This window comes from Dipodomys ordii, unplaced genomic scaffold (genome assembly GCF_000151885.1).
Source record: "Dipodomys ordii isolate 6190 unplaced genomic scaffold, Dord_2.0 Scaffold135, whole genome shotgun sequence".
Classification (NCBI taxonomy): Eukaryota; Metazoa; Chordata; class Mammalia; order Rodentia; family Heteromyidae; genus Dipodomys; species Dipodomys ordii.
In genome coordinates, this window is record NW_012267351.1 from 5,134,653 (window position 1) to 5,145,059 (window position 10,407).

Genomic DNA, 10,407 nt, shown 5'->3' on the forward strand with positions numbered 1-10,407 from the left:
AAGGGCCATAAGGTAGGGGTGTGTGTGTGTGTGTGTGTGTGTGTGTGTGTGACTGAGCTGTGACCTCCAAGGTGTCTACAGGTCACACTGTAGGGGACACTGCTAGGCCCTTCATCTGCCCTGGCCCTGATCAACCCCTTCTGTGGACCAGGAACCCACCTCAGAGTCTTCTGAGTCTTTTGTTTTTTTGGTTTTTTTTTTGTCAGTCATGGGACTTGAACTCTGGGCTTGGGCGCTGTCCCTCAGCTCTTCAGCTCCAGGCTAGTGCTCTACCCCTTGAGCCACAGCGCCACTTCCGATTTTATTGGAGATAAGAGTCTCACGGAATTTCCTGCCCAGGCTGGCTTTGAACTGTGATCCTCAGATCTCAGCCTCCTGAGTAGTTAGGATGACAGGCGTGAGCCACAGGGCGCCTGGCTTCAAAGTCTTCTTCTTTTCCATTTAAAAAATATCTCCATCCTCCATTGGAAACTGGGTGTATGCTTATTATAGCCATGTGATAAGCCAAGATTAGAAGAAAGGAAAGAGTAGGCAAAATGAGAAATTGCTCTTTCTAGTGGCATCTGGAGCTCCCCAGGCTGGCAACATGGGGTGAGTGGAGGGGGTGGGGGGAAGAGAGGGGGCCGCAGATCCCTCTGGGCTGAGTGTTCAATAAGCCAACAAGGGCTGTAAAGGGACACCAGAGCTGGCTTGGGGTCTTCGTCCCATGGGAGTTTCAGAAAGCTCTGTGTCCCCCTCCTCCCCCAAGCTGACGAGATCTGCTAGATTTAATTGTGATTGCCTGCGTCACTCTGACCACATAGCAGCCCCGGCCGGGCACGGCTGGGGAGTTTCTGAGTGTGTGACATGGTAAGAGAATCACTTTCCATCCAGAGAAGGCTCTGTGGAGGGGAAGGGAGAGAGAGAGCCACAGAAAGTGAGGTTGTAAGTAGAAAATTGCTTCTGGGGTTTCAGATGGCCTTGTCATGGCCTGGGGGGGTGGGGGGGGGGCGGGACCCTCCCTGGCTGCTGAGAAAATCAGTTGTTCTGGGAAAGTTCGTTGCACACCCTGGGCCCTGTTGCTTTTGGGTGGAGCTGAGAAATGAATGAAGATAATGAGACCTCGTGTGACTTGTTAATTTTTTTTTTTCTCCCTGAGTTAAGATAGGACAGCCTGGACCTGTAGAACTCTGATGATCCATCCCAGGCCTCGAGCCTGGCTAGCCTCCATCTTTGGAAAGGAGTTGGTCCAAAGGAGGAGCAAGGGCTGGAGTTTGGCATCTTGTGTCCGCTCACCCAAGAGGCCAAAAGATGCCTCCCAGCTGACCAGAAGGCCAAAGCGATAAGCTGATGGTGTTGATAAAGCCTGGCCTGCAATCCCAGGGAAATGGCTTGGGGCCTTAGTCCCCAAGGCCCTGCCCCTTCTCAGAGAAAGCCTCTGAGTGCATTCTCACCCCCTCATCCTGAGCAGTCCCGGTGATGGCTGCCGAGTTCACCAGAAACTGGCCTGTGGGGCTCAGTTTTTCACTTGCACCCTCTTCTAGTAAAACCTCACCAGTTCCTCTTCTTGTGAAACCTCCCAGTCTTGGCTTTCTGAAGGTATTGAGGGGTTCCCGGCCCTGGACCCTCAGCTAGCAAAGGCCTCTCATTGGCCAGGCATACTGACCTCAGCCCCCTTCTCTCTGGGCCCTGCTTGTGTAAGAGAGAAGCCATGTGTGCCTGCAGAAAACTCTCCCGGTAACACTAGGGGTCCAGGGGTGGGAATGTGGCTTCGTAGTGAAGCCCTGGGTTCGCTTCCTCAGTACCACAAGCACAGAAAAAGCCTGAAGTGGCGCTGTGGCTCAAGTGGTAGAGTGCTAGCCTTGAGCAAAAGCTCAGGGACAGTTCCCATGTCCTGAGTTCAAGCCCCAGGATTGGCAACACAAACAAATACTAGCAAATGCTAGGGGCCTCTCACCAGCTCTGCAGCTAACAACCTGACACCGAGGTCTGTCTCTCTCCCTCCTTCCTTCCCTCTTTCCTCTTCTCCCTTTCTCTTCCTCTCCACCCCATCCTCTTTCCCCTTCTCTTTCCCTCTTGCCACCAGCGCTGTCTTAGTTTTATGGCTGCGTGTAAAGCACCCTTCACCCTTGGGGGGGCCCTGGGCCCATTTCAGCTCACAGCTGGGGACAGTCTCCTAAGGGTGGTGGATGGATGAGGGCTGTGGTGGTTGGTGCTGAGGATGTGGCAGGCTGTGGCCCCCTAGTGGTAGAGCCTGGCATAGCCCTCCCGTCCTCCCCGCCCCCCCCCGCCCCCCTCAGGCGAGGCGCACCATCCCTCCACCCTCCCGGAGCCCAAGTCCAAAGGGTGGGAAATGGCCCCTGGGGAGTTTCCCTCCAGCCAGTCCCAGTGATTTCTCTAGAAGAGCTGTCTGGCTTGTATTCTGCAAGACAGACTTACGCCTTGATCAGTAGAGAGAACGAGGGTCCGTGTGAGCACTGCTTTGCTGAATTCTTGGGTTTGGGGTTTTTGGGTGTAAAGAAAAATCATTACCCCTTTATAACTACCTCCTGGCTTTGATCTCGTAGAGCAGCCTCCACTGCCAGCAGAGGGGGGCGGCTGCAGGGCAGTGTCCCCCTTTGGGGCCACTGGGGTTCCTTCTGATGCTAGTTCTGGATGTGCCACGGTACCTGGCAGTCACTAGTCCACGTGGCTAGTTCCCTGCTGGCCACAGGCAGGACTTAGGGGCTGCCCTGCCCTTGGCATCCGCAAGACCCAGTCCCGCCCCCCTGTCCTGCACAATTCCCGCCCCCCTGCCCAAGGCTGATGAGCGGCTCAGCTAGTGGCACTGCCAGCCTCCGCTTCTCCCTTGCCTCTTCCCTGGGGGGTGTCCCTTCCCTCCTCCCCTCCCCCGTCAAGTCCCCGCCATGTCCCCAACTATCACCCATGAGCTCTCACAGCACAGGCGCTGGGCCGGCCTGCCGTTCAGAGTGCTTCACCCTTTGCAAAGGTGTCCACCCTTCTGGGGCCACCTTCTGCTCTGGGCACTGAGCAAAGACGCTGACCGGCCTGACCTGTAGCTGGCGCTTGCTGAGACCTAACAACAAAGAAGGCAGAGCTCTGTTCTGAGTCAGAGAGGAGAGAGTGTGTAAGAAAAGTAATGTCGGGCATTGGTAGCTCACGCCTGTAATCCTAGCGGCTCAGGAGGCTGAGATCTGAAGATCACAGTTCAAAGCCAGCCCAGGCAGGAAACTCCATAAGACTCTTACCTCCAACAAACCACCAGAAAACCAAAAGTGGTGCTGTGGCTCAAGTGGTAGAGCACTAGCCTTGAGATGAAGAGCTGAGGGACAGCGCCCAGGCCCAGAGTTCAAGCCCCACGACCAAAAGAGAGAGAGAGAAGTAATATAGATGGGGTGTTGTTTTTTTTTTTTGTCAGTTGTGGGGCCTGAACTCTGGGCCTGGGCGCTGTCCCTCAGCTCTACAGCTCAAGACTAGTGCTCTACCACTTGTGCCACACCACCACTTCTGGCTTTTTTTTGCTTATGTGGTGCTGAGGAATCAAACCCAGGGCCTCATGCATGCAAGGTAAGCACTCTACCACTGAGCCACCTTCCCAGTCCTCAGATGGGGTGAATTTGATCAAAGTATGTATATGCTTATATGTAAATACCACAACAAAAGATTTTTTTTCTTTTTTTGGCACAACATGGGGCTTGAACTCAGGGCCCAGGTGCTGTCTCTGAGCTTTTTCCACTCAAGGCTAGCGCTCTACCACTTTGAGCCACAGCTCCACTTCCAGTTTTTATTGGAAATAACAGTCTCATAGATTCTCCTGCCCAGACTGGTTTGGAGTACTATCGTCATTTCTCAGCCTCTTGAGTAGCTAGGATTACAGGGGTGAGCCACCGACGCCTGGCTCCAAAAGCTCTATTGTGCAGTTGATTTATGCACTAATTTCTTTAAAGCCTGGCTCTCAAGTGAAGTCCACCTGGGGCCTTTGGCCTTAACTGCCCACTCCAGAGCTACATGCCTCTTTGTTCACCAAGGGGGTGATTGTGTACTCCCTGGTGGCTGGGGTCCAGGGACTGAATGGATTAGTAACAAGGGAGTGACGCTTGGACAGACAGGTGACAGTATTCTAGAGGAGACAGTGTGGTCAGGAAGGTGGCTTTTGGACAGAGGTGCAGAACAGTTAAGAGTATGGGCTTTCACAAAACAGTGCCAGTGGCTCACACCTATAATCCTAGCCACTCAGGAGGCTGAGATCTGAGGATCTTGGTTTGAAGCCAGCCTGGGCAGGAAAAGCTGTGAGACACTTACCTCCACTTAACCAGCAAAAAGCAGGAAATAGAGGTGTGGCTCAAGTGCTAGAGCTTCAGTCTTTGTTTTTTTTTGGGAGGGATCTGGTCGTGGGTCCTGAACTCTGGGCCTGGGCGCTGTCCCTCAGCTCTTCAGCTCAAGGCTAGTGCTCTACCACTTGAGCCACGCAATACTTCCAGCTTTTTTCTTTTTGCTTATGTGGTGCTGAGGAATCGAACCCAGGGCCTCATGCATGCAAGGCAAGCACTCTACCACTGAGCCACCTTCCCAGCCCCTAGAGCATCAATCTTGAGCAGAAAAACAAGTGAGAGCCCAGTACTGTAAGTTTAAGTCCCAGTACACAACTCTGTCTCTCTGTTTCTCTGTGTCTGTTCATTTGTCTGTCTGTCTGTCTCTCTCTCTCACACACACACACACACACAAAGCCAGGTACTGGTGGCTAATGGCTGTAATAATTGCTACTCAGGAAACTGAGATCTAAAGATCAAGGTTCAAAGCCAGTCCCAGCAGGAAAGTCCATGAGACTTTTTTTGTCTGTCATGGGGCTTGAACTCTGGGCCTGGGCGCTGTCCCTCAGCCCTCAGCTCAAGGTAAGTGCTCTACCACTTGAGCCGCAGCACCACTTCTGATTTTCTTTTTTTTTTTTGTGTCCAGGCGTGGGTCCTGAACTCTGGGCCTGGGCACTGTCCCTGAGCTCTTCAGCTCAAGGCTAGCACTCTACCACTTGAGCCACAGCGCCACTTCCGGCTTTTATTCTTTTTGCTTATGTGGTGCTGAGGAATCGAACCCAGGGCCTCAGGCATGCAAGGCAAGCGCTCTACCACTGAGCCACCTTCCCAGCCCCCACTTCTGATTTTCTAGTGGTTTATTGGAGATAAGAGTCTCACAGACTTTCCTTCCCCAGCTGGCTTTGAACCATGATCCTCAGAGCTCAGCTTCCTGAGTAGCTAGAATTATAGGTGTGAGCCACCAGCGCCTGGCTTCCATGAGGCTCTTATATCTAAATTAACTACCAAAAAGCTGGGAGTGGAGCTGTGTCTCAAGTGGTAGAGCACCAGCCTTGAGCACAAAAGCACAGGGACAGTGCTCAGTCCCTGAGTTCAAGGCCCAGGACCACCGTACACACAACAAATAATAAAGCAAGAAGGCTTTAAAGTGTGCTTTAAAGGGGGGAGGCTGGAAGGAGGGGAAAAAAGTGATAGGGAAGGTGAAGAAGATCAAAGTATATTATATGTGTGGATGAAAACCCTCCAATCCTGTAATTCATATATGCTAATAAGGAAGGGAAAGGGGAAGCCGGGGCTTTGGTTGGGATTTTGAGTTCAAGCTCCTCCCCAGCTTCTCAGTGTGACCTCTGGGAAGCCACCCTCCCCCCCCACCCCCCTCCCCCCACACACCGCAGGTGCCTTCCTTCTGGGGCCTTGGGGGGAATCCTGAGATGTGGGTGGTATAGACACAGTCATCAGGAGATACCCACCCAGGTCCCCGTGTGCCCCAGACACCTCCTCAAACCCCGCCATCCCCGCCCAGGCTTCCTCCCCTTTGCTGTGGGTGGCAGGCAGTAGGTGGGGGGCTTCCTCTAGGCTATCTGCCCTTCCCCCCTCCCCCCTCCTGCAGCCAGCCTGCCTCCTACAGGACACAGATCTGAGCCAAGAGCCAAAAGAAAAGGCAAACACCACCCATCAGGCCTATCTGTCGCCATCTTTATTTCGGACCATCCGTGTAACAACTTGGTCAATTCCCTGTCCCCCCTCCTTCCCCCCCTGCTCTCCCCCCCCAGTCCCCTTCCCCTTTCCATGTGGCAGGCCGGTGTTCCCATATATTATTTTACTCTTTGCTAACATATTTAATACTTAACTTTAAATACAAGGACATGAGAATAAATTACTGAGGGCTGAGGGCTGGCAGATCGCTGTTCTGGTCTCTCTCCTGCCCCGTGCCTTGGGTGAGACCCAGTGAGGTAGCAGAGTTGTGTGTACAGTAATAATTACCAACATCCACTGGCTATAGTGCTGGAAGCCCAGGTCTTGGGGCCTAGGCAGCAACGGTCTCCCCAACACCGTACTAACAAACACTCATTTAAATAACACACAAATAAGGATAAATAAGACCGAGAAGAAATGGAGCCTGAGCTGTTCCCTGCCTCCCCCACCCATGGGTGAAGTGAGCCCCCGTCTCCCAGGACAGGACTGGCTGTAATGCTGTAGCTGGTTCTAGGACCCGGGTCCCAGCACGTAGAATCCTGGGCAGAAGATGCCGCCAGGCTGAGCCCGGGCACCAGGAAAAAGGGATGGGCTCAGTGGTGGCAGACTGAGATCCAAGCTCAGATGATCACCCCCCTCTTCTCCCCCCCCCACGCCCCCCCCAATTAACATCTGGCATTGAAAAGAGAAACATATTCCTGTCTGAAACAGTCAGGGCTGGGCTCTGCCTGATGGCGTGCCTCAGTTGAACGTCCCGTTACGAAAGAGTTGTTTGGAGTATCTGAGCAGGGTCTTTATGAACTGGGCCACTTCAATTTTGGTGTCTCGGAGGCTGGGGGCCTGCTGTAGGACAAAGGAGACATCGCATCAGTGGGACGCCAGGGACTTTCCAGGGAGCATCTCATCATACTCATCCGAAAGTCCCCATCTGGTGGCTGTCACTACCCGTGTGTGTGTGTGTGTGTGTGTGTGTGTGTGTGCGCACGCGCACACACGCGCGTCAGCCAGCACTGGGGCTTGAACTCAGAGCCTGGGCGCTGTCCTTCAGCTCAAGGCTAGGCGCTACCACTTGAGCCACAGCGCCACTTCTAGTTTTCTGGACTTTGCTGCCCGGGCTGGCTTTGAACCGCGATCCTCAGATCTCAGCCTCCTGAGTAGCTAGGATTACAGGTGTGAGGCACTAGTGCTGGGTTCTCTAAGCTCTTTTTGCTCAAGGCCAGTCACAGCTCCCATGATCAGCGTTACTTGATAGTGAATTGAAGATAAAGACTCTCACAGACTTTCTTGCTTGGTCTGGCTTCAAAGCGTGATTCTCCTATCTCAGCCTCCTGAGCAACTAGGGTTACAGGCACAAGCTTACGGGTGTCCAGCTTTCACTACTTGTATTTTACAGATATGGAAATGGAGGCTTAGCTATGAGTCAGGAGCCCTACAGCCACAGCTCTGTGAGTTCCTGGGGGGGGCGGACCAGGGGGATGTTTAAGCCTTGTTCCCCTAGAAATCCAATCAGGCTGGGGGGGGGGGAGTCGGGTGGTAAGGGACACTCACCCCAGTGGAGGCCTTGTGTGTGCAGAGTCCATTCAGAATCTTCTGGGTCTTGTGGATGGTACTACAGCTGGAGTTGGTCAGGGCTGCCAGGGCTGCGCAGTACTGTGGGGGAGAGGACCACGGGGTCGGGGGGGATCAGGCCTGGCTTCAGGGAAGCCGCCTTCCCTTCAAGGTGTTTAGAAGAATCCAGGCCGGAGAGGCCTGGTGAAGGGAGATGGGTCTGGGAAAGCCAGTGAACAGGTGGATGGGGGTCCAGGGATGCCAAGCCCAAGGCCCGCAGCCCCCGTGACCTCACCCCAGGAGTTCCAGGTCCTTACCCCACCAGCAGTCAGGTTAGCACTCCACACCATGGTGCCATTGCAGAGAGGAGTCTGAGGGAGCAAAGAGACAGTGAGCAGGGCACCAGTGACAGCCCCAGACCGCCCCAGGTTCCCCGAACAGACTGGGCCTACGTCATCCCCAACAGCACAGGCCTGACAGTAGTTAGCCCTCTGAGCCCCAGCTCTTGTTCTGCTTCGAAGTCTGTGTGTGGTATTAAAACTGACACAGGAAAATAGAGTGACAATTGGTAATGGATAAGGCTTATTCAAAGCTCACCATAGCCACCAGCAGGATGACTGAGGCTACAATGGGACGGTCGGGGCCATTGCTGGCCAGGACCCCTCCAATGAGAGGTGGTATTGAGTGCTAAGATCGCCGATGCTCCAGTGTCAGCCAGGCCTGGGTTTCAATCTGGCCCCTGTCAGTGATCCTCACCGAACCTTAGACAAATAGGGCCAGATGTCTAACTCTGCAGGTGTTAACACTGGGTCTGGTGTAGGATCAATGCTCAGATACCCACTGGGGAAGCAGAGCTGACCCTATAATAAATCTATTGAATGGGGTTCGCTAAGACACTGAATGGCTAACTGGCCACTGGGCACTCATAGCTCAACTGTATAATCCTAGCAACTCAGGAGACTGAGATCTGAGGATCTCAGTTTGAAGCCAGCCCAGGCAGGAAAGTCCAGGAAACTCTTATCTCCAACAAACCACCCCAAAGCCAGAAATAGTACTGTGGTAGATCGCTAGCCCTGGGCTTAAAAAGCTCAGGAACAGGTGTCCAGGCCCAGAAAACCCAAAGACACTGTACAGATCCGTTTCTAGACTGGCTTGTCTTCCTCCCTCCTAGCCTGCCTAGCCCCTCCACCCCACCCCTGCTCACAATCTCTTTCTGAGAGGTCCCCAACCAGCCCCTAACTCACCTTCTGGTCTTGCGTGATGTTGTGCAGCTCCTCAATGAGTTCCTTCAGTGCCACCAACATGGGTGTGGAACTCGGGGCCGCGAGGCCACCACAGCAGGTAAGAGCAAGGATCATGATTACCAAGAGTGCCATGAGAGCCAAAATCAACACAGCAGGGCTGAGGAACGGATGCACACCATAAGCTGCCCCAGGCTGGGTGGCGCTTGTGGCCTTAGCTTCTGGGTGGCAGCTTTTATAGGCCCGAGTGGTGTGACGCTTCGCCGCTGGTCTGCTCTGTCGGGCGCTATCTACAAACCACATCTTTACTCATCTTGATTTTTTACTTTGTGGAAAATCCATCATATAAAGGGGGAAAAATGTGATTTTGTGGATTTACTGAGAAGGGTCTGGGGGCAGTTCCCAGGATCCAAATCGCTTGGATTCCTGGGAATGGTGATTGGCACTGTCTGCTTGTGCTCCAGCATGCTTTCCTGATGAGCATCTTGAAAACCTGGACAGTGGACTCAATCCTAGACCCCTTTGGTCACCAGAAGCGCCAGGCACCACCGCTGTGGGGACTTGGGAGTTTGACTTCTTTGATGAAGAGATCTCTTAAATTACCAAAGTAACGCTTACTTTGGCTACAAAATTCAAACAGCCAAAGGGAGTAAAGTTCACTTGTAGCCTGATGCTACACTATAGGATTACAGAAGTTCAGACTCTGGTTCTCCCTGCCAGACCCAGAGTCTTAGGGTATTTATTTATTTTTGAGGGGAGGGGGGTTGCTGTCTTTGGGCTTGAACTCAGGACTTGGGTGCTGTCTGTCCCTGAGCTTTTGTGCTCAAGGCTACCGCTGAGCCACAGCTTCATTTCTGGCTTTTGTGTGTGTGTGTGTGCTAAATTGGCTTTTTTTGGTGCTTAATTGGAGATAGTATCTCACAGATTTTCCTGCCCAGTTTGTTTTGAAACCATGATGCTCAGATCTCAGCCTCCTGAGTAGCTAGGATTATAGGTGTGAGCCACTGGTGTACACCAAGGACTTTTAATTTTCAACGTTGATTGAAAAATAACCGGCTATGAACAGCCTGGGGTGCTGGGGCCCACCAAGGCCCTCAGCCTGGCCTTTCTTTTGTTGTTGTTTTTAGTGCTGGGGCTTAAAACCCATTATCCATACTAGGCAAATGCCCTAACATGGAGCTATTATCTTCAGGCAATGTGAATTTCTGAGACAAGGTCTTGCTGTGTAGCTCAGGCTGGCCTCAAAACACAGTCCTCTTGCTTCAGCCTCCCAAATTGCTGAGCTTACAGGTGGGTAACCACTGCTTTGGCCAGTGCCATCCTTTCTTCTTGGGCCAGGTCGACAGCAGGCCATCCCAGCCCCAGTGCAGGTTGGATTGTGTAAGCTTCTAGTCTCCAAGCTGGAGAATGCACACAGCTGCGTCCTCCCCCCCGCCCCCGTCTCCCCTCATTTCCTCCGAAGGCTCCAGAAACCCAGACCACAGCGTTTGCCCACTGGGCCCCGAGCGGGCTCCGTGGTCCATGTCCTCCCCCTGGCCGGAGGAGCGCATTCGCCCCTGGGCTCCCTTCCCGCCAGGCTCGGGCTCCCTCCATCCTCTCGGTGACCCTCACCCTTAGAAGGGCCCTGGGGGGGG

General features: G+C 53.4%; 1 protein-coding gene across 2 annotated transcripts; it reads right to left on the reverse strand.

Moving 5' to 3' along the window:
- Positions 1 to 6,725: 6,725 nt before the first annotated feature.
- Positions 6,726 to 8,908, reverse strand: Il13 (interleukin 13). 2 transcript variants are annotated; one of them, XM_013030944.1, is made up of 4 exons: positions 8,777 to 8,908; positions 7,850 to 7,903; positions 7,533 to 7,634; positions 6,726 to 6,827 (listed from the first exon to the last, which is right to left on the reverse strand). In XM_013030944.1, the coding sequence occupies exons 1-4, from the start codon at positions 8,906 to 8,908 to the stop codon at positions 6,726 to 6,728; spliced, it is 390 nt and encodes a 129-aa protein (XP_012886398.1). The 2 variants fall into 2 exon arrangements, with proteins under 2 accessions (XP_012886398.1, XP_012886397.1); XM_013030943.1 differs by having other exon boundaries at positions 7,527 to 7,634.
- Between the last annotated feature and the right edge of the window lie 1,499 nt (positions 8,909 to 10,407).

What these genes read in the sequence shown, in the direction of transcription:
- Il13 (XM_013030943.1), bottom strand. Translation starts at nt 8,908, where the DNA reads ATGGCACTCTTGGTAATCATGATCCTTGCTCTTACCTGCTGTGGTGGC. An exon ending in CTAACCTGACTGCTGGTGGG is followed by an intron (nt 7,635 to 7,849) that starts GTAAGGACCTGG and finishes TCTCCCCCACAG; the next exon opens with TACTGCGCAGCCCTGGCAGC. An exon ending in AGGCCTCCACTGGGGTGAGT is followed by an intron (nt 6,828 to 7,526) that starts GTCCCTTACCAC and finishes TTTGTCCTACAG; the next exon opens with CAGGCCCCCAGCCTCCGAGA.